The sequence below is a fragment of the Galeopterus variegatus genome, unplaced genomic scaffold (genome assembly GCF_000696425.1).
Source record: "Galeopterus variegatus unplaced genomic scaffold, G_variegatus-3.0.2 Scaffold152, whole genome shotgun sequence".
NCBI lineage: Eukaryota > Metazoa > Chordata > Mammalia > Dermoptera > Cynocephalidae > Galeopterus > Galeopterus variegatus.
In genome coordinates, this window is record NW_007726263.1 from 383,432 (window position 1) to 403,737 (window position 20,306).

General features: G+C 35.0%; 1 protein-coding gene across 1 annotated transcript in view; it reads left to right on the forward strand.

Annotated features, from left to right (window-relative positions):
• The first annotated feature begins 2,610 nt into the window (after positions 1 to 2,610).
• The window catches only part of METTL14 (methyltransferase like 14), a 30,463-nt gene continuing 12,767 nt past the window's right edge, over positions 2,611 to 20,306 (forward strand). The window contains exons 1-7 of the mRNA XM_008592115.1: positions 2,611 to 2,667; positions 5,054 to 5,142; positions 5,797 to 5,884; positions 6,965 to 7,045; positions 7,386 to 7,473; positions 16,135 to 16,225; positions 17,512 to 17,653. Coding sequence (XP_008590337.1) covers positions 6,977 to 7,045; positions 7,386 to 7,473; positions 16,135 to 16,225; positions 17,512 to 17,653 — 390 coding nt within the window. The 5' untranslated portion in view covers positions 2,611 to 2,667; positions 5,054 to 5,142; positions 5,797 to 5,884; positions 6,965 to 6,976. The remainder of the gene's footprint in view (positions 2,668 to 5,053; positions 5,143 to 5,796; positions 5,885 to 6,964; positions 7,046 to 7,385; positions 7,474 to 16,134; positions 16,226 to 17,511; positions 17,654 to 20,306) is intronic.

Below are 20,306 nucleotides of genomic sequence, written 5' to 3' on the forward strand. Positions count from 1 at the left end.
TTTTTACAACTCCTCTTTTGAAATTGCCTTTTAGAACTAATTCTTGAAAAATACATGATAATTAGTAGAATCTAGTCTTGGCCTCTTTTCGTTTAACTTGACAACTGGCTTTTGATCTGGAAGATTTAATACTATTTTCAAAAATTAAACACACTCTCAAAGAATAGATTTATTAAGAATTTTGGCAAGTACTTGCCATAATTTCCAATTGAACTTGAGGCAACATGATGTCTTAGTCCATTTCCACCACTGTGGGTTTGGAATAAGATGACAAATATGGTGAATAATAATGATAATAACCTGAATAAGACTTTGGTCTTTGCTGTTTTCCTGTGAACAGAGAAAGAATCACCACTGCCCCCTCTCCTCCAAACCCGGGAAATTTTAGTAATTTGTTTCCATATCCCAGGGTTATTTTCAGTTAAGACAAATGTACAAGCACAAACAGGGGATCCCTAGCTTCTGACCTCTAGGGCATGAACCAAGACACACTTCACTATAGTCCATCCATCTCCCTAAAGGAAAGAATCCATAAGATGCATTACGGTAAAGTAGAAAACATCTCAACGGCCAGAGAGGTGTGAGGAAGAGCACAGGCAGATGCAATGGTTGTTCCCTGCTTGAAGGGAAAAATGATAAAAAATCTTAACAATAATAAACACTTCCATAGTGCTATATATATATAGGTACTGTTTATTCTTTCAATCTCCACAACTCTGTGAAGTGTCACTCTTATTACTCCCATTTGACAAATTAGAAAACTGATGCTCACAGAAGTGGTTAACTAGCCAAGGTCACTCAGCTAGCAAGTGAGAGGCCAGGGTTCAATCCCAGGAAATCTGGCTTGAGTTTGTGCTCTCAGTAAAAAGCAGGTAACAAGCAATTTTAAAACACCAGGACTGGCACCGAGGGAATTAATGGAAAAAGGATTCAACATTTCAGAAACCATGATACACCAAGAAAGCCTAATGAGAAGCCTAATGAGAAGACCTGTCTGCCCCGCTCCGGCCCAGCCCTGACAACTGCGGCTGCGGGCGGCCCAGCCGCTGAGGCCGCTCTTGAACTACAGCATCCCTCATTGGGCCCCTTCCATGTGACGTTAAATCGCGGGCGTCCAGAAGGAGGCGGGACTTCCGGGCCGGGTTGAGCCATTCGGACCGCGCCGGAAATCCCNGTCCAGAAGGAGGCGGGACTTCCGGGCCGGGTTGAGCCATTCGGACCGCGCCGGAAATCCCAGCTGCAGACAGGGTAGGGTGGACTCGCTACCAGAAGCTCGTGGTGAATATTGTGTTCCACGGACTCGGAAGAAAGATTGGGCGGGGATTCACTCGCGATTGACAAATATTTGGGGTAGTTAAAAACAGGAGTTGGGACATGGATAGCCGCTTGCGCTACCCTGATACCTGGGTCTCTCCTTGTTCTCAGTTCTGTGGTGCCCCGAGTTTTTTCCAGTTCTTGCCGCGGTCATTGTGGTGCTAAGTCGAATGCTACGATTGGTTTTCAACCTTTTTGGAACGCCTGCCAAGTGTCTGGCACGGTGCTCACTGGCGGGGATACAAAGCGTTGGTCTTTGTAAATGAATTACCACAGTTCACGCAAGAATAAATGATTTTTTTATCCCCTAAATTTCTCTTCACTATTTAGATGGATTTCTGTGTCTTGCCTTTTCTCGTAGTCAGCACCAAATTTTTGAGATTGTGGCTTCATTGTGAAATAAGTTTACAGTATTGTTGTGGGGATCATGTCTAAAAGTAGCCTGAGTGTAAATTTTAGGTTCTGCGTCTTGTGCACAGTATCTTCGTCATCATCCACAGCTAATATTTGAATTCTTACTCTATATTAGTCACAACTCCCTGAAATAGGTAGTATTATTTTCACTTGTCTAATAATGAACCCAGATTTGTTTCTCCAAAGGTTATCTTTTAAACCATTCGCCTTCACTGCTTCCTGTGTATGAGTTAACACTTGCTGATTAGTAGAGTACACCTGCAGAAAGTACAGATTGTACATAGTTCTACTTAAAATCAGAGACCAGGTTTTCCATTTTTACGTTTAGATTAGTGAAAGTGATAAGAGGAATGCTCATAGGCTTTAATGAGGCATCTTACTATTATTTTTCAGTAGCAAGTTTTGGTTTTAGTAAATGGAAATGAAACCTATCCTCTTTTTTGATGTGATGAACAGATTTGTGGTATACTGTTTAAAATGTGGGAATTTGGAATCAGATCTGTTCCTTCTCCCTCTGGCATTTTTGATCTTGGACAAATCAGGTATTCTTTCTGAGTCTTCTTTCTCCCAACTTCTTTTATAATGTTATCTGCAGAAACGTTTAGTAGCTCTTTACTAAAACACTACATAAGGTGTTTTACTCCTTAGTTTTTAATTCAGACTTCTATTTGACTCAAAATGCGTTCATAAAACAATTATTTGTTCTGTATCTTACACTCATTTATCTTCTCCTAAAGCCCCTGGCATTTGTTGAGTGTGAGTTGGCAAATAAACTAGGAATAATAGGTAGTTCCTACCCTCAGAGAGCTTACAAAGTGCATAAAGTTTAATAATGGCTGCATTATCTTTGATTCTACAAGTCTAATGCTATCTGCATTTTATAGATGAAGAAAATAAAGCTCAAAGAATTTAAGTTGCTTTCCCAAGGCCGCAAAGCTGGTAAGTGTACAAGTTGCAGCTTTAATTTAGGCCTTTAGCTCTTTCTAGTACACCTAGCTGCCTCCTTGTCTTCTAGTTGGATACAAACTATTCCACTTAAGTAAGGAAGCCTAATATAATCAACAACAAACATCCACTTTACCAACTAATTTCAGCCTCTCTTTCACTTACTTTTCTCTATATGAAAAAGGCAGACTAGTTGATTACTCTCCAGAATATGATTTGTGTAGTATACACTTTGTGGATTTTTTTAAATTGTCCTTCTTCTATCTGTCCTCCATGGCGCAGCTCAGAAATCTCTTCCTCTGAGCTTTCATTGTCCTTACTGTTGAGTCTACTACTATATATTGTTTAATTGTTATATAGAATATAAACAGTTTGTTTGCAAAGTCTTTGCATTTGACTTCTGTTGGATTAATCTCCTACCAACACTGTTTCTTACACAGAGGAAGCTTTTAATAAACATTTGTTGATTGATGAAATATCAGAGTAGAACAAACTCAATGTGTATTATTTGCTTGATTTGCTTTTGTCTGCTGGGTGAAGACATTGGATGTCATAGGTTGGCTTGGACCACGATGGTGGCAATTGATGCTACCAACAGCAATTTATGCCTGCCTTTTATTTTAATTTATAGCTTTGTTTGAAAAAATCATATATGCCTTCAAAAGACACCAAATTGTCAAAATTATTCAAATAATATACTTAGTGCCACCATAATAGAAGATCTATTATTGACTTGATCCAGTCATTCCACAATTTTTTTAAAATGCTGGGAGTATGAGAAGACAATTACATATGTAAGCAAAACTTTGATTTAGAACATTTCTCTTGTAATACTTTATATCCTGCTCTAGACCCTAGTAGGAAATCTCATTTGTTCATTCAGCATGTATTCATTGAGCATCTACTATGGGGTCAGACATTATACTAGCTGTTGATACATGTAGATATCAACTGGGCAGACAGCGTTCTTCCCCTAGGGGACTTTACATTTTTATTTAGCAGATGTGAATAAAAGTAAACTGATAAAATAATTGAAGTATACAAATAATTGGAAGTTGTGACAGAGACTATGAAATAATATAAATAGAAAGTAAACGAAAGTAAAAGATAAAATCATCGAAAGATGTATTAAATGTTATGAAATTAATAAGGAAATATGGAGTTGAAAAGGAGAATAATGGTAGGGGGCTACCTATTCTATATATAGTGGTCACCGAAGAACTCTCTTGGAAGAAATAACTTGTACTAATCTGAGTTATGAAAAGAGAGGAGTCTGTCTTGGAAAGAAAGTTAGAAAGCATTCCAACTGTAGGAAGTAGATGAGTTGTCTCTTGACTAAAGAGAAAAGGAGTCAGGAAGATTTTATGGAAGAGTTAAAATTTCAGGAACTGTTGACATACTGGAAGGGCTTTGTCATTGGAGATACCTGAGGGGAGTCACATGAAGTGGATAGACTAAAAGGTTAGTAGCTAATTGTTTAAGATCAAGGCTGGTGACTTGCTGCTCTGATATTTTAGTATGCCCTTCCTGAGCTAAAGGGACTGTTTAATGCAGATTTTTTTCTTGTCCTTGTGCTTAAAAATATTAAATAGTTCCTCTTGACCTATAAATTGCATTCTGCACTCCTTGGTCTGGCTTTTAAAGTTTTCCATGAATCGATCCCACTCTACTTAGTCAGCCTTATCTGAACCATAATTTGTTTACATTTGTTGAATTTTGCAAAATTTCCTCAACTGCCAACCAAAATTTACATTACCATTTTTTAAGGTATCAGTAAAGTTCAGAATTATGACCGTGATCATTATAAAGACTTAGCTTGAATAAAACTGGATAGATTTTTATTAGGGCATGGTATAAATAAGGTACTATATATGAGCTGTGTAAGTGTTTAATGTAGTACGTATAACCCTAAATGAACACTGGGTTAGCTCCTTTTTTTTGGTGATTGCTACTACTACTAAATCTTGTCTTATTATTTACTTTAAAAGTAGGCTGAATTTAAGTGTCTTAATTTCAAATATAACTGAAAACATAAAATGCTTTTCCAGCTGTCAAAATCATTCTTAATTAACAAGACTTTATTCCAAGTTATTTCCAGTTTATCTTGCAAGCTAATTAATCCATTTGTTGTGTGTCATGGGCTTTTGTTGTTGTTTTGGTTTGTTTTTTAAATACTCAATATATTAAATGTTCAAGACTTTATTCCAAGTTATTTCCAGTTTATCTTGCAAGCTAATTAATCCATTTGTTATGTGTCATGGGCTTTTGTTGTTGTTTTGGTTTGTTTTTTAAATACTCAATATATTAAATGTTGCTACAAATGCCTGGAAAGGCTATCCAATGCATTGTAATCTAATTTTTGTTTTTTGCCTTTTCTTAGTTGGGAGCTGAAAGTGCCGACAGCATTGGAGCTGTGTTAAATAGCAAAGATGAGCAGAGAGAAATTGCTGAAACAAGAGAAACTTGTAGGTCAGTTGAATAATTTCTTTTTTTTAGTGACGTGTTAATATTGTGTTAATAAAAAATAACCCTAGGTGTGAAATGTGTTGTTGCGAAAAGCATCAAAATAAAGATTTTTAGAAACATTGGTTTTTATTGTCAATTCATGAATTATAAAATACATATTTTCTGAATGCAATAAGTTCCCATTTATAAAGTAGTTAGAAAATGGAATGTTAGACTAAGTATTAGCTTATATACCATAAATAGTTATATTTTAAGAGTGTTTGTGAAAGAAAATATACTTTACCCTAAAACTGGTATTTATTTGATAGTTCAGAAAGCATTTCAGAATTTTTTCAGTATTCTGGTTATTAATTTGGACATCAGTTTTGCTCAAGATAGAGTAACATGATATATAATATAGAAGTTTATTTTTGTAGTACATCCCTTATAACAGCTTATTTTCTCAGGTTGCTTTCTCATGAAAAATAAAGTACAGGATTATCAACTAATCAGGTTGTGTGACTTTTTGGATGATTTATAAACTGGGTAAATAGATGCTGTTTAATCAGGAAAAATTTGCCTTGTTCTGTTTTTATAACCTTTTATTTAATATTATTAATAGAAGCATTTACACATTTTGTATGTATTTGTGTGTGATACTTCCATTTTAATTTTCAGGGCTTCCTATGATACCTCTGCTCCAAATGTAAAACGTAAGTATCTGGATGAAGGAGAGACAGATGAAGACAAAGTGGAAGAATATAAGGCAAGTAGAGAACAGGATAATTTTATGGTCAAGAAAAAGTAAATCCTTATAATAATAGATTCATATCCAGGAAAACAACTTTGATGGAAAGCTGAGTTTTAAGTTGTGCTAAAATAATTGTCAGTAGCATATGTTATCAAAAGTTAAATTAAGACCTTTATATTGGTTTCCTCATTTTAATGTAGGAGTTGTGTGGATTCAGTTATATTATGAACATAAAGCACTTAGCACAATGCCTGGTAAATACTAGGCAATAATATTTTTTGCATCAGAAACTTTGGGTAATTGGATCATATTTTGAGGGCTGCAACAGTCTTTTTTTGAGCTGCGTTTTTCCATGTTTACAACCTAACATAGTACAATTAAAGTATTTTGAGAATTCATGGTCTAGACAGGAGTGTAGAACAATTTCTGAAAGAGGCCCAGGAAAAACCCAACTTCTAAATTTGTAATTGCAATATTTAGTTGAAAAGAAAGTATTATGGACATTTTTTTCACATTAATTGTTGTATAGCTATTTAATAGAGAAGAGAATGCATAGTTTCAGTAAATCTCCTGGGAGATCAATGATATAATACCCAATCTCATGAATACTGTCTTGTGTGTTGCATTTTGATATATGCTAATGTGTAACTTAAATATTCATTATTATTTTAGGATTGAACCATATATAAATGCTGATATTCAACAGTTTTGACCTATAAGAACAGCGGTTTCATATAGTTCAATCTAATAGAAATAAAATTGCCTTATTGGTGGTTATATCTTTCATGACTCAAGCTAAATTCTAACATTGATAGTGTTAAATATAACATAAATAATTCTAGATAGTTTAGTCAACAAAACATTAGTAGTTACAGCTAATTTGACGAGGAAATTTTTATTTTATTGTCAAAATAATTAACTGTTTAGATCTAATGTTTAGAAAGCAAAGACTTCAATGTTTGACTTCAGTGCCAAGTTGAAACATTTACTATATCTTAGGGAAATAAAATATTTATGTTGAGTTCTAATCAAGATGTGATAATTAGAGAAACAGTCCCTATACATAAAAGGTTTACTTAATTTTCCTTTTTCAAGGATGAAGTAGAAATGCAACAGGAGGAAGAGAATTTGCCATATGAAGAAGAGATTTACAAAGACTCTAGTACTTTTCTTAAGGTAAAATGAGTAAGTTTAAATGTTTGAGAAGATTTTAAATACCTGTCTTCAAGATTTTTTTCAATTATTGAGGGATTATTATTATAAAATAAAGATCATTTAAAATTATTCATGAAATATTCTTCTGATATTTGGCTATTTAGGATGAGGTAGTATGTATTAATGTCAGTAGCTACTGACAGTAATGCTATCATTTTAGTTGTCACTGATATTACTAATTTTTAAAAATCTATCAGTTAATTATATCTTGTATAGCCTTGTAATAAAAAACAAAGTACAAAGTTAATGTATCTACCATCAGAGTACATGCTATTAATTTAATTTTGACTTTTTTCTTTAGGGAACTCAAAGCTTAAATCCCCATAATGATTACTGCCAGCATTTTGTAGACACTGGACATAGACCTCAGAATTTCATCAGGGATGTAGGTATGCCAGATTTGTTGGGAATATGCTATTGCTAACTCTTTACATGCATGTAATTTATTTTGTGGATTATTTCTTACAAAATTATTTTTCTCAGCTTCATTTTTCCATTCTCAGTGCCTCTGGTATGTCTTCCTTTTCCACTGCACAATGTTACTCTATTTTTTTCTTTTTTTCTTTTTCTCTCCCGTTTGGTTCTGTGACTGTCCTTGCATTTTAAACAGCTTTATTGAGATAATTTGTACCCCATACAGTTCACCCATTTAAAAGGTATACAGATGGACTTACAATGGTTTAACTTAAATTTTCAACTTTATGATAGGTTTATCAGGAGGTAACCCCATCGTAAGTCAAGGAGCATCTGTAAATCCATTGTAAGTTGACAATATCTTAAGTTGAAAATAAAAATACATTTAATACACTGATAAACCCATTATAAAGTCAAAAAATTGTAGGTCAGTATATATATAACCTTTTATATCTTGTGCAACCATTATCACAGTCTGTATTAGAACGCTTTTATCTTCCCTAAGGAAGACCTGTGCCTTTTAGCAGTCAGTCCCTATTTCCTCCCTCTCATCTGCCCTTGAGCCTTAAGTAACCTCTAATCTACTTTCTGCCTCTATAAATTTGCCTATTCTGGACATTACATATGATTGGAATCATAGAATATGTGGTCTTTTATGACTGGCTTCTTTGACTTAGCATAATATTTTTAGGGGGGCTGGCTGGTTAGCTTGCTTGGTTAGAGCATGGTGCTGATAACACCAAGGTCAAGGGTTTGGATCCCCGTACTTGCCAACTGCCAAAAAAACAAATTTCAAGAGTCATTGATGTAGCATGTATCAGTACTGTACTTCATTTCTTTTTACTGTCATAATATTCCATTGTGTGTATGTGTGTGTGTATACACACATACACCCTATAGTTTATCCATTCATTTGGGTTGTTTGCACTTTTTGATTGTATGAACAGTGCTAACAACATTATGAATATTCATGTAAAGGTTTTATGTGGACATATGTTTTAATTTCTCTGTGATATATGCCTTGAGTGGAATTGTTGTGTCATGTGGTAATCCTATGTTTATCTTTTTGAGGAACTATCCACCTGTTTTTCAAAGCAGCTACACTATTTTACATTCCTAGCAGCAGTGTATGAGGGTTCTAAGTTCTTCATATCCTGGACACTTGTTGTTGTCTGTGTTTTTGATTATAGCCATCCTAATGAGTGTGAAGTGGTATCTCATTGTGATTTTGATTTGCATTATTCTGGTGACTACTGATACTGAGCATCTTTTCATACGCTTATTGGTCATTTAAATGTTTTCTCTGGACAAATGCTTGTTTTTAATTTTTTTTTTTTTTGTCATTTTATTATTGAATTACTGTCATCACCTCTCTAAGGGTGACAGAGACGCAAAGGATTACTCAGAGCCCACTTCTCCAGAGCACTGACAGGCCCAAAGGTGACTGCACCCAGGGAAAGTTCCTTCCAGGGAGAAGGACCCCAGGCACAGTTTTTATTGTGCAAGCAAGAAAGTTACAGAAGAAATGCAGGTGGTTAATTAATCATAGTAAAAACATAAACAAACTGGCTACATGACAATTTTCGTTAAAGCAGGTGTAACTTAAAATAGTTCAAGCAATTTACCATCGAAAGAAGTCATAAAACTAAGCTATGTGACATACAAAAAGAAACAATGAGATAATCCCTATGGCAGCACTTAGTCCCCCAAGAAACTCAAAGAAGCAGCTGATGGTAAGATGTGGAATGTTCCCCAACCATTAACTAGCAGAGTAACCTTGAAGCTTTTAGCTCACATACTTTCCCATCATTTAGGTTTAGTTGCACCAAGGGCAACTGCCCACAAAGCAATCACTTTTGCTGTGCTTTAATTCTCTTATCTACATCAAGGACTTCACTTCAGTCCTGTGAGAATTTTCTGGTCTTTTTTAATCTTAGCATTTCTATGTGTTTTACTAAAAAGTTGGGCTATTTCTTAAACTACAGGACTTTGGGCCTGCTAAAACTAAGGACTATGGTCCTACTATGCTATAGCCTACACTAAGGACTTTGGTCCTTCTAAGCTAAGAACTTTTGTCCTGTGAAATACATGTGTTTTATTAATGTCAATATCCTCCACAAATTACAAGAATTCTTTATATATTCTGTGTGTGTGTGTGTGTGTGTGTGTGTGTGTGTGTGTGTGTGTGTGTGTGTGTGTGTGTGTGTGTGTGTGTGTGTGTGTGTGTGTGTGTGTGTGTGTGTGTGTGTGTGTGTGTGTGTGTGTGTGTGTGTGTGTGTGTGTGTGTGTGTGTGTGTGTGTGTGTGTATTCTTTATATATTCTGGGTATTCATCTCTTACTAGGTGGATGATTTGCAAATATTTTCTCCTGTTCTGTTGGATTGTCTTTTCACTTTATTTTTTAATTTTTTTCTTAATTAATTGAAGCGTAATTGATTGTACATATCTGTTGAGTACATCACTGAATATCAGTACCTGTCTGCAATATCTGATGCTTAAATCAGGATAGTTAATATATTCAGCATTATGCAATGTAATCATATTTTGTGGTGCTTTACCAATTTCTTGCTAACCCTCCCCCTTCTCCCCCTTTCCCACCTTTGGTGGCCTCAGTTCTGTTGTCTCCTTTTGAAAGTTCAGTGCATTATTGTGATTGTTGTATCTTTCTTTTTTTCTTGGTTTATTTTTTTAGTTCCGACTTATGTTTGAGGGCATACAGTATTTCTCTTTCTGTGCCTGGCTTATTTCAGTTAGCATAGGTTTCTCCGAGTTCATCCATGTTGCTGCAAATGGCAGAATTTCATTCTTTTTTATTCCAGAGTAGTATTCCATTGTGTAAATATAGCACATTTTCCTTATCCATTTGTCCATTGATGGACATTTAGATTGGTTCCTTATCTTGGCTATGGTAAATAGAGCTGCAATAAACATGGGAGTGCAGATGTCCCTTCAACATGATGATTTCCTTTCCCTTGGGTATAAACCCAGCAGTAGGATTGCTGGATCACATGGCAGTTCTGTCTGTTTGAGGAACCTCCACACTGTTTTCCACAGTGGCTGCACTAATTTACAGACCCACCAACAGTGTAGGAGAGTTCTCCTTTGTCTGCATCCTAGCCAGCATTAGTTATTCTCTGTATTTTTGATAATGGCCAGTCTACCTGGGGTGAGATGATTTCTCAGTGTGGTTTTGATTTGCATTTCTCCGATGCTTAATAATGCTGAGCATTTTTTCATGTGTCTGTTGTCCATTTATGTATCTTTCTTTCAGAAATGCCTGTTTGGCTCCTTTGCCCATTTTTCAAACAGGTTACTTTTTTTTTTACTGTTAAACTGTTTGAGTTTCTTGTATATTCTAGATATTGATCCTTGTTGGGTGCATTGGTTGCAAATGTTTTCTCCCATTCTGTAGGTTGTCTTTTCACTCTGTTGTTTCTTTTGCTGTGCAGAAGCTTTTTAGTTTGATATAATCCCATTTGTTTATTTTTTCTTTTATTGCCTGAGCTTTTGTGGTCTCTTATTCATAAAGTCTTTGCCCGGTCCTACTTCCTGAAATGTTTCCATTATGTTTTCTTTTAGGAGTTTTATAGTTTCAGGTCTTAAATTTCAGTCTTTAATACATTTTGAGTTGATTTTTGTATATGGTGAGAGGTACGGGTCTAGATTCATTCTTTTACATATGGATGTCCAGTTTTCCCAGCACTGTTTATTGAAGAGGCAGTCTTTTCCCCAATGTATGTTCTTGTTGCCTTTGTCAAATATCAGTTGGCTGTAAGTATGTGGGTTGATTTCTGAGTTCTCTATTCTGTTCCATTGGTCTGAGTGTCTGTTTTTATACCAGTACCATGTTGTTTGGGTTGCTATAGTTTTGTAGAATAATTTAAAGTCAAGTAGTATGCCTCTGCCTTTATTGTGTTTGCTCAAGATTGCTTTGGCTATTCAGGGTCTTTTGTTGTTCCATATGCATGTTAGGATTGTTTTTTCTATTTCTGTGAAGAATGTCATTGGTATTTTGATGGGGATTGCATTGAATCTGTAGATTGCTTTGGTAGTATGGACATTTTCACAATGTTAGTTCTTCCAATCCAAGAGCATGGAATGTCTTCCTATCTTTTTGTGTCCTCTTTAATTTCTTTCAGCAGTGATTTGTAGTGCTTATTGTAGAGATCACCTCCTTGGTTAAATTGATCCCAAAGTAGTTTATTTTTTTGGTGACTACTGTAAATGGGCTTGCTTTCTTGATTTCTTTTTCTGCTAGTTCATTATTGAGGTATAAAAATGCTACTGATTTGGGGGTGTTGATTTTGCATCCTGGTACTTTACTGAAATTGTTTATCAGCTCTAAGAGTTTTTTTTTTGTAGAGTCTTTAGGTTTTTCAATGTATAGGACCATGTCATGTGCAAATAGGGACAGTTTGATTTCATCCTTTCCAATCTGGATGCCCTTTATTTCTTTCTCTTGTCTGATTGCTCTGGCTAGTACTTCCAATACTGTGTTAAATAGCAGTGGTGAGAGTGGGCATCCTTGACCGGTTCCTGTTCATCATTCAGATTGATGTTGGTGATATGTTTGTCATATATGGCTTTAATTTTGTTGAGATACTTTCCTTCTATACCTAATTTGCTGAGTCTTTATCATGAAGGGATGTTGAATTTTGTCAAATGCTTCTTCTGCATTTATGGAGGTAATAATAGTTTTTGTTCTTGATTTTATTGATGTGGTATATCACATATATTGAGTTGCATATGTTGATGAATCACACTTGATTTTAATGTGTAAATTTTTTTGATGTGTTTCTGTATTCTGTTTGCTAATATTCTGTTGAGGATTTTCGTGTCTGTGTTCATCAGAGATATAGGCACATCAGAGATATACTGTAGTTTTCTTTTTTTGTCATGTCTTTGTCTGGTTTTGTTATCAGGGTGAGTTTGGGAAAATGGCCTCTATTTCAATTTTTTGAAATAGTTTGAGGAAAATTCTTCTTAAAAGGTTTGGTAGAATTCAGCAGTAAGCCATTCAGTTCTGGGCTTTTCTTTGTTAGGAGACTGCTGATTACTGCTTCAATCTCATTTCTTTTTTTTTTTTTTTGGTCTGTTCAGGTTTTCTCTTTTTCTTGGTTCAGTCTTTGTAGTTTGTATGTGTCCAGAAATTTATCCATTTCTTCCAGGTTTTCAAATTTGTTGGTGTGTGGTTGTTTATAATAGCCTCTAATGATTCTTTATTTCTGTGGTGTTACTTGTAATGTCTCTGTTTTCATTTCTGATTTTTATTTTTTGGATCTGTTATTGAAAGGTATTGTCTTACTCCTGGCATTTTATCAATTTTCTTTTGGATGTTTTAAACATCTTTTGTTCCTTTCCTCCCCTTTTATTGTTAGTCCGTGTTTGTTGATTTTTTGAGGTAGTAAGATATAGTTTCTCTCTCTCTCTTGCTTACATTTTTGTCCCTTCAGTGAGTTTTGTTCTTTCTTATGTATTCATAGTAGTGATTATCAGTTTTAGGTTCCAAATGCAGTACTTCCTTGAGGATTTCTTGTGGGTCTGGTCATGTTTTGGTGAGCTCCCACTGTTTTTGTCTGCCTAGGAGGTACACTATTTCTCTCTTATTTCTGAAGGATAACCTTGCTGGCAGTTTTTTCCTTTTAGTATTTTGAATATGTTATCCCATTCTCTTCTGGCCTGTATAGTTTCTGTTGAGAAGCCTGCAGTTAGTCTGATGGGGACTCCCTTATAGGTGACTTGACACTTTTTCTTGCTGCTTTTAAGATTCTCTCTTTGTTTTTGAGCTTTGCTAGTTTGACTGTGATGTGTCTTGGAGAAGACCTTTTTGGATTGAATCTATCTGGGGAACTTTGAGCCTCCTGGGTCTGAAGTCCATGTCTCTCCCTATACCTGGGATGTTTTCCGCTATTATTGTGTTGAATAGGTTTTCAATGCCTTTTCCTTTCTTTTCTCCTTCTGGAACACCCATGATTCAGATGTGTTCTTAAGTTTTGTCTGCTACGAAAATCTCTTAGATTGTCTTCATTTTTTTATTTTTTTATTCTTTTTTCTTTTTTTTTCTGCCTGGGTTATTTCAAAAAGATGTCTTCAAGATCAGAAATTGTTTCTTCTGCTTGCTGTAACCTGCTGCTCAAGCTGTCGGATTGGGTTTTTTTTATTTCATTGAATGAATTCTTCAGTTCCAGGAGTTCTGCTACATTCTTTTTTAAGGTATTAATTAATCTCTTTGTAAACTTCCTCCTTCATATCCTGGATATTTTTTCTTGTTTCATTGTGTTGTCTAACTGAGTGTTTTTTATTTCATTGAGTTTCCTTAATATTGTTGTGTGAAATTCCTTTTTTAGTCATGTCAAGGATTTCCCACTCTATGGGGTCTACTGCTTAAGAATTGTTGTATTCCTTTGATGGTGTCGTATTTTCTTGTTTTTTTCATGTTTCTAGTATCTGTATGTTGATGTCTGGTCATCTAGAAGAGCAGTTGCTTTCTTCCAGTACTCTTGAGAGGGCTTTGAGAAGAGATACTTCCTCCTTTAGATGTGTTTTTTATTGACCATCAAATAGGGTGCTTTAGTATTGGTTCCAGGTGGACACAGTAATTTAGTCTACCTGTGGGTACTTTGGCTGTATGCAGTGTTGGAGTTGCATGTGAGTGCCTCCGTGGCCTAGGCACTGGGTACTTAGTGATTCCTTGCTGAGGTTAGTGACACTGTGTTGGTTTGTCAAGGACTTGGGCAAGCTTTTAAGATCCTGGAAGAAGTGCTTGGGTGCCCTGTCATTCTTTGACTGGAGTAGGTTTCCCTGAGAGGGCTTATTGTCACCTCAGCTAATGTCCCATGACCCTGATGCATGCACTATGATATACTGGAGCTCATCAGTTAGAATTGGTAACCCTGGGGTTTCTCTTTCCTTTTTCCTTCAGGCAGAGTCTCCTTCTGGGTTCTTGTTATCCACAGTAGGGGGATGGGTTGGTGGTGAATGGGAATTTTATTTCTTACTCTGTTTGGGCATCCTGGATTTCTGCACTCTTATTGTATTCTGCGTGTATTCTGTCACGACCCAGATCAACACAGTCGTGTGGGCTGCGCATGTACCTCCCACCCCCAGGTGTGCTACTGCGTGTGGCATTGTAATTTCCCCTGTGGGTTGGGCCACTGGGTCATGGGTCTTCACTCACTTCTTTCCCCAGGCTCTACTGGTAACTCTTGTCAATGCAGTTGAATTCTTGGCAGGCCACTTGCATAGCAGCTATGGCTGCCTCTGTGGTGGTGAGCTACCCTTGTGGTGGTAGTAACTGCAGTGGTGGCTGTGGCAGACCATCCGCATGGAAGCAATGTCTGTGGCAGCAGCAGAGGCTGCTCCTGAGGTCCCATGTGCTCCCGCTGTCTGTCGGCAGGGGCTGCCCACAGCTGCTGAGGTCCCCAGGCATGCTTATGCTGTCTTGTCTGTTCACTTTCTTGATAGTGTCTTTTGCAGCACAAAAGTTTTAGTTTTGATGTAATCCAATTTATTTTTCTTTTCTAAGTTGTAGGCAACATTAGTCTTGAAGTAGAAACTAATTTTACTGTTCTTATAAGCAAAATTTAGAAGTAGCATAAAAAGTCATAATAAACTATATAACCAAATTTGGATATGATCCTATTTGGGATATAAGAGCAGAATTTTAAAACACTTGCTTCCCTAAGAAAACATACTTAGAAAGCTATTATACATTGACAAGAAGTTATGCTTCTGTTTTCTAGATGATTGGGAGTTGCTTCTACTGTTTGGAAATCTGACTATAATAAAATCTTCAAATTTTTAAATTTTAAATGTGATTTAAAATAACAACTGAAGAAGTTTTAAAATCTTTTGCTTTTAATTTTTGATATTAAGGTTATTGATATTTGTACTTTTGGCTTTTAAATTGAAAGTTTGCATAATTTATATTGTTAAGAATATGCTTCCTGTGGTGGGAAACATTAAAAAGAATAAAAGAAATACTAATTTTCTCTGCATTGAATAACTATCTAAGAAATAAAGTAAAAGATCTTAATCATCACAGATTCATTAGAAGGAGTTTTCTTAGCTAAAATAAAGGAGGAAAAATGCATACCACAAAGCTAATTATTTTTTCTTTTCCTGAATGATTAAACTTGACCCTATGAGCACATCATTTAACTTAATAAGTATGAGAAATTAAATGGTTTATTGACTTGAACTGGGCTTAGAACATCTGGGTTTTTGCTTGAATGTGGGCTTAGGGTCATTAGGTATTAAATGTGTATATGATTGTTTAAAAGTACTAGAAATTGAACTTTTTGTTTATTGAAACAATTGATTTTACATACTTGTGGGGTGCAGAATTGAATATCTATACATGTGTACAGTGTGTAATGATCAAATCAGGATAAGTAGCATGTTCATCATTACAAAACAGTCATTCCTTGTGTCTATTAATCAATTTTTCCCTCCGTCCTCTCCTCCCCTTTTCCCACCTCTAGTCACCACAGTAGAAATTAAACTTTTTAAAAGATAGGAGAGTGGAAGTGGTGTTTGTATTGTTTTGTTTTCTTGAGGGGGTTTATAACCTTTGAATTCAGTGATACTAACTGCAGTTGAATTGAAATTTAAAATTTACTATTTTTTCTCCTCAGGTTTAGCTGACAGATTTGAAGAATACCCTAAACTGAGGGAACTTATCAGGCTAAAGGATGAGTTAATAGCTAAGTCTAACACTCCTCCTATGTAAGTGTTTTTATTCAGTTACTCTTTTTCCCAACTCAGACTTAAAGCATCAATCTGTTTATACTATATCCTTTCTTCTTTAGAAAAACTCAGCACTAATATAAGATGAACATATTCTATTATTCTATTTGTGTGTGTGTGTGTGTGTGTGTGTATTTTGGCAGCTGGCTAGTAACTATATCCTCTTTATAGTAAAATGTATTAATTTGAAGCTCTGGTGCTGAGTACACAGTAGGTTCTCATTTAATTTTCTTTCTTTTTTTAGCTTTCTAGATAATTTGCTTAAAGTGTCTCTAAATGTTTTTTTCTTAGAAAATCATGTTTATTGCATTCTTGATAATTTACTTAAAAATGTCATTTAAAAGCATTTAAATTATCAAGAATGCAATAAACATGAATTTGCTTATTGAAGAAAGTTTAGAAAACTCAGATAAAAGAAAAGAAGAAAACAAAACAATTATAATTTAGCATCTAGAGATACTCTTCTTAACAATTTATAATATAATTTATTTTAGCCTTTGCTAAACAGAATAATGTTTTCCTCAGTAATGTGTATAAGGTCTTTGAAATTGGAGAATGTTCGTTTCATGTTTAGCTTATTTTGAATGTTTTGTATATTTAACAATTTGATGACATATGTCCTGTTAGTCATTAGAAGAACCACGAAGAAGTCTCAGTATGTGGGGAAGTCTGAGTATTCTCTAATATTCATCCCATATGAAAATACTCTTACATACTTCATACTATGTGAAAATAACTTTTTAGTAAAGGCTCATAGTAATTTATATTAAGTAGCATGAAAAGACTATCAATATAACCATTTTTGCTAATGAACAAACTGATAAAAGAAAATTGTGTATATGTAGAAAGTATTTTTTAGAGGGAAGAATTTAAGACAGAGAAATAGTTTTTCTAACCTAACTAAATTGACAAGAAAAGTAATGTGTGGTATTCCTAAGAAAATTCAGATGATGTTGGAAAGAGGTTCAGAGACTCACATCTAAGTATGGATTTTCAATGTAAGGATAATATATTCTGGATGTACATGGGGAATAATATGATTTTTACTTTGTAGTTTAATCGTGTCCATGTCCTAAGGAAGAACATTGATAGATGGTTTAATGTTTATACCGAAGAAAGAAGACCCTGCATGAAAAAGCAGTTAGAAATTACCTCATCATTACTTTGTAAATAATGTTTAGTAATATTTAAGAAATTTCTTTCATTACCATCTGTAAAGTATTTGAAAATATTTTATTCGTTTTTTTTATGCTTTAATCAACTAGGTACTTACAAGCAGATATAGAAGCCTTTGACATCAGAGAACTAACACCAAAATTTGATGTGATTCTTCTGGAACCACCTTTAGAAGAATATTACAGAGAGACTGGCATCACTGCTAATGAAAAATGCTGGACTTGGGATGATGTATGATGGAACTTTCTATATTGTAATGAATTACTTATTTTTCAAATTACTGTATGTTTCTTTGACCATAAAGTGAGATTATAAATATCATCCCTACTTTTCAATTTTTTTTTTTTTTTTTTTTTGCAGCTGGTCAGTACAGGGATCTGAACCCTTGACCTTGGTGTTATAACATTGCACTCTAACCTACTGAGCTATCTGGCCAGTCCTCATTCCTACTTGTGTAGGGATTATAAATACAGATTTATAGTATATATTATAGCTGAAGGCCCAAAATACATTGACAAATATTATATTATCTTTAATTTGATTCTTCTTTTTGAGGCAATAATTGATCAGGTAGTGAGTAGGCTATAGAAGACTCACAATCCCAGTCTTAGAGTCCTTGCACATTATAGCTAGAAAAGTCTAAAAGCAGACAGAATGATTGATAACTCATTCTACATTTGGTTAGTTTTAGTAAACATCAGAATTTAAACATATACATATGTAAAACATGATTTCTGCTCTTCAAGGAACTTATAAGTATAGTTCAGTATAGATAAAAAGGATACATAAACACACACAATTTCAGTATAACTGTTGTGATGAAGTTATATATTCCTAAATAAAAATAAGCAAGCTGATAACTTCAATTAGGTATGTAAAGTATCTGTTTTTACTGATCAGTAACAAAAATAAATATTTATTGAGCCTCTCTGTACCAGGCAATGTGCTGGAGATTCAAAGATGAATAAGACTTAGCACTTTACCTTAAGTAGTACACAGTTTAATGGAATGAACGTTGATCTCAACCAATAATTACATTGCCATTTTATTGGCTACATGGTGGAGGACTGCATAACATCATATGAGAACTGACCAAGGCTGGGAAGATGGGACGTGAACATAGAGGAGGTGACACCTGAAAAATATACATAGATTAGTTGGAATTGTCCTGGTGAAGAAAGATGTGGGACAGGGATTCCAAGCAGAAGCAAGCAAGAACAGAAGGGATGGATGCAAAAGAGAAGATCAGATTTTGGGGGGTGGGTGGGGGCATTTTCTGTTGTTGGAATACATACTGGGACTGTCTAAGATGTTTAAGGAGCTTGGACTTGTATCCTGAAGATATTAAGAAATCTTTGAAGGGTTTTCAGCCAGTTTAGTAAGATGGTCAGATTGGCGTTTGGAGGCTGGACTAGAGAGAAGGAAGTCTGGAGAAGGGAGAGCAGATAGAAGACTCTTGCAGTAACCTAGTTCTGAGATGAAGTTCTGAGAAGTAACCTAGTTCTGAGACCACCCTGAATTAGAGTGATAATGGTAGGAATAGAAAGAAGGTGATAAATTCAGTAACGTTTAGGGGATAAATTTGGTAAGACTAAGTGATTGGGATAAGGGCAAGAGTTAAGGATAGCTGAAGATTTCTATCTTGGGGTTAGTGGATTGAGTTATCAGTGTTGAGAGAGTGAATTTAAGAAGAGGAGCAGGATTAGAGGGATTAGATTGTACTGAACATGTTGATTTTTTAGGTGTATGTGAGACATTCAAATGCAAGAGCTAATAGGAATATGAAACCAACTAACAGATCTGGTGATAAAATACAGATTTTAGAGGCTTAGCACATTAAACTCATGCAAATAGATGAGTATGTCCTGGGATAGTGTCTTCATTAAGACAAAATGTGGGCTGACAGTAAAGCCTGCAGAAACAGTTATATTTAAAGGGCACATAGAAAAGAAATGTAATAAAAAATGGGTCAGAGATGAATGAGGAGAACCAGGAGAGTATGAATGCCATGGAAACCAAGGGAATAGGGAATTTCAGGGAGAATATAATCAGGAGTGTCTTGTGCAGAAGAGAGGTACGGTAAGGCAGGGACTGAAACGTAAGACTGATGTTTCATAGAAAACTGCTTTGAATTGTGTTGCATATCCCTTTCTGAGTTAATGCTAGTTATTATTCTTTATAATATTTTTCAAGATTTACCTCCAGTTCTTCCTCCTCCTTGAAGCTTTTCCTATTAGCTTTGATGCCCGTGGCACTTTTATTTACATTTTTATGGCTTGTATCACTTTAAAAAAGTTTTTCCCCTTCCCCTGATTATAAGTATAGTCTGTGATTATTGAAATCAAAGTGTACAGAATAGCATTCCTAAGACATAAGGGTAAAAAATGCTTTTGATATTTATTGCTAAGAAATTTTCTAGATAGGTTATACAAATTTACATTTCTTCCAGTAGTGTTTAAGAATGTCTTTTCCACCAGTAGTGTTTAAGAATATCTCGCTCACCATATCCTCATCAAAATTGTGTATTCATATTAAAAAAAACATCTTTTTCAGTTTAGTCAAAAGAAAAGGAAATTCAAACAATGAATCTTACTATGTCTTTGTTGTACTTTGCTTTTTTCTGGCCAGAGTTTGCCGTTTGGTCAGTAAAGGCACAAGTGCGAGCTTTAGTTATATATAACAAAATAAAAGAGTTTTTGAAATAAAGGAATTATATTTTATATGCACATTCTTGATTTTGGTTTAATTTTACTGACATATTGAAAAGTTTTGTCTGGTCCCAGAACCGTAAGCTCTTAAACTCTATGTGGTATTATCCTAAAGAAAGTGCCAGTAGTTGATGTAATAAATAAAATGTAGATAAGAACAGTATGCGGATAAGAAC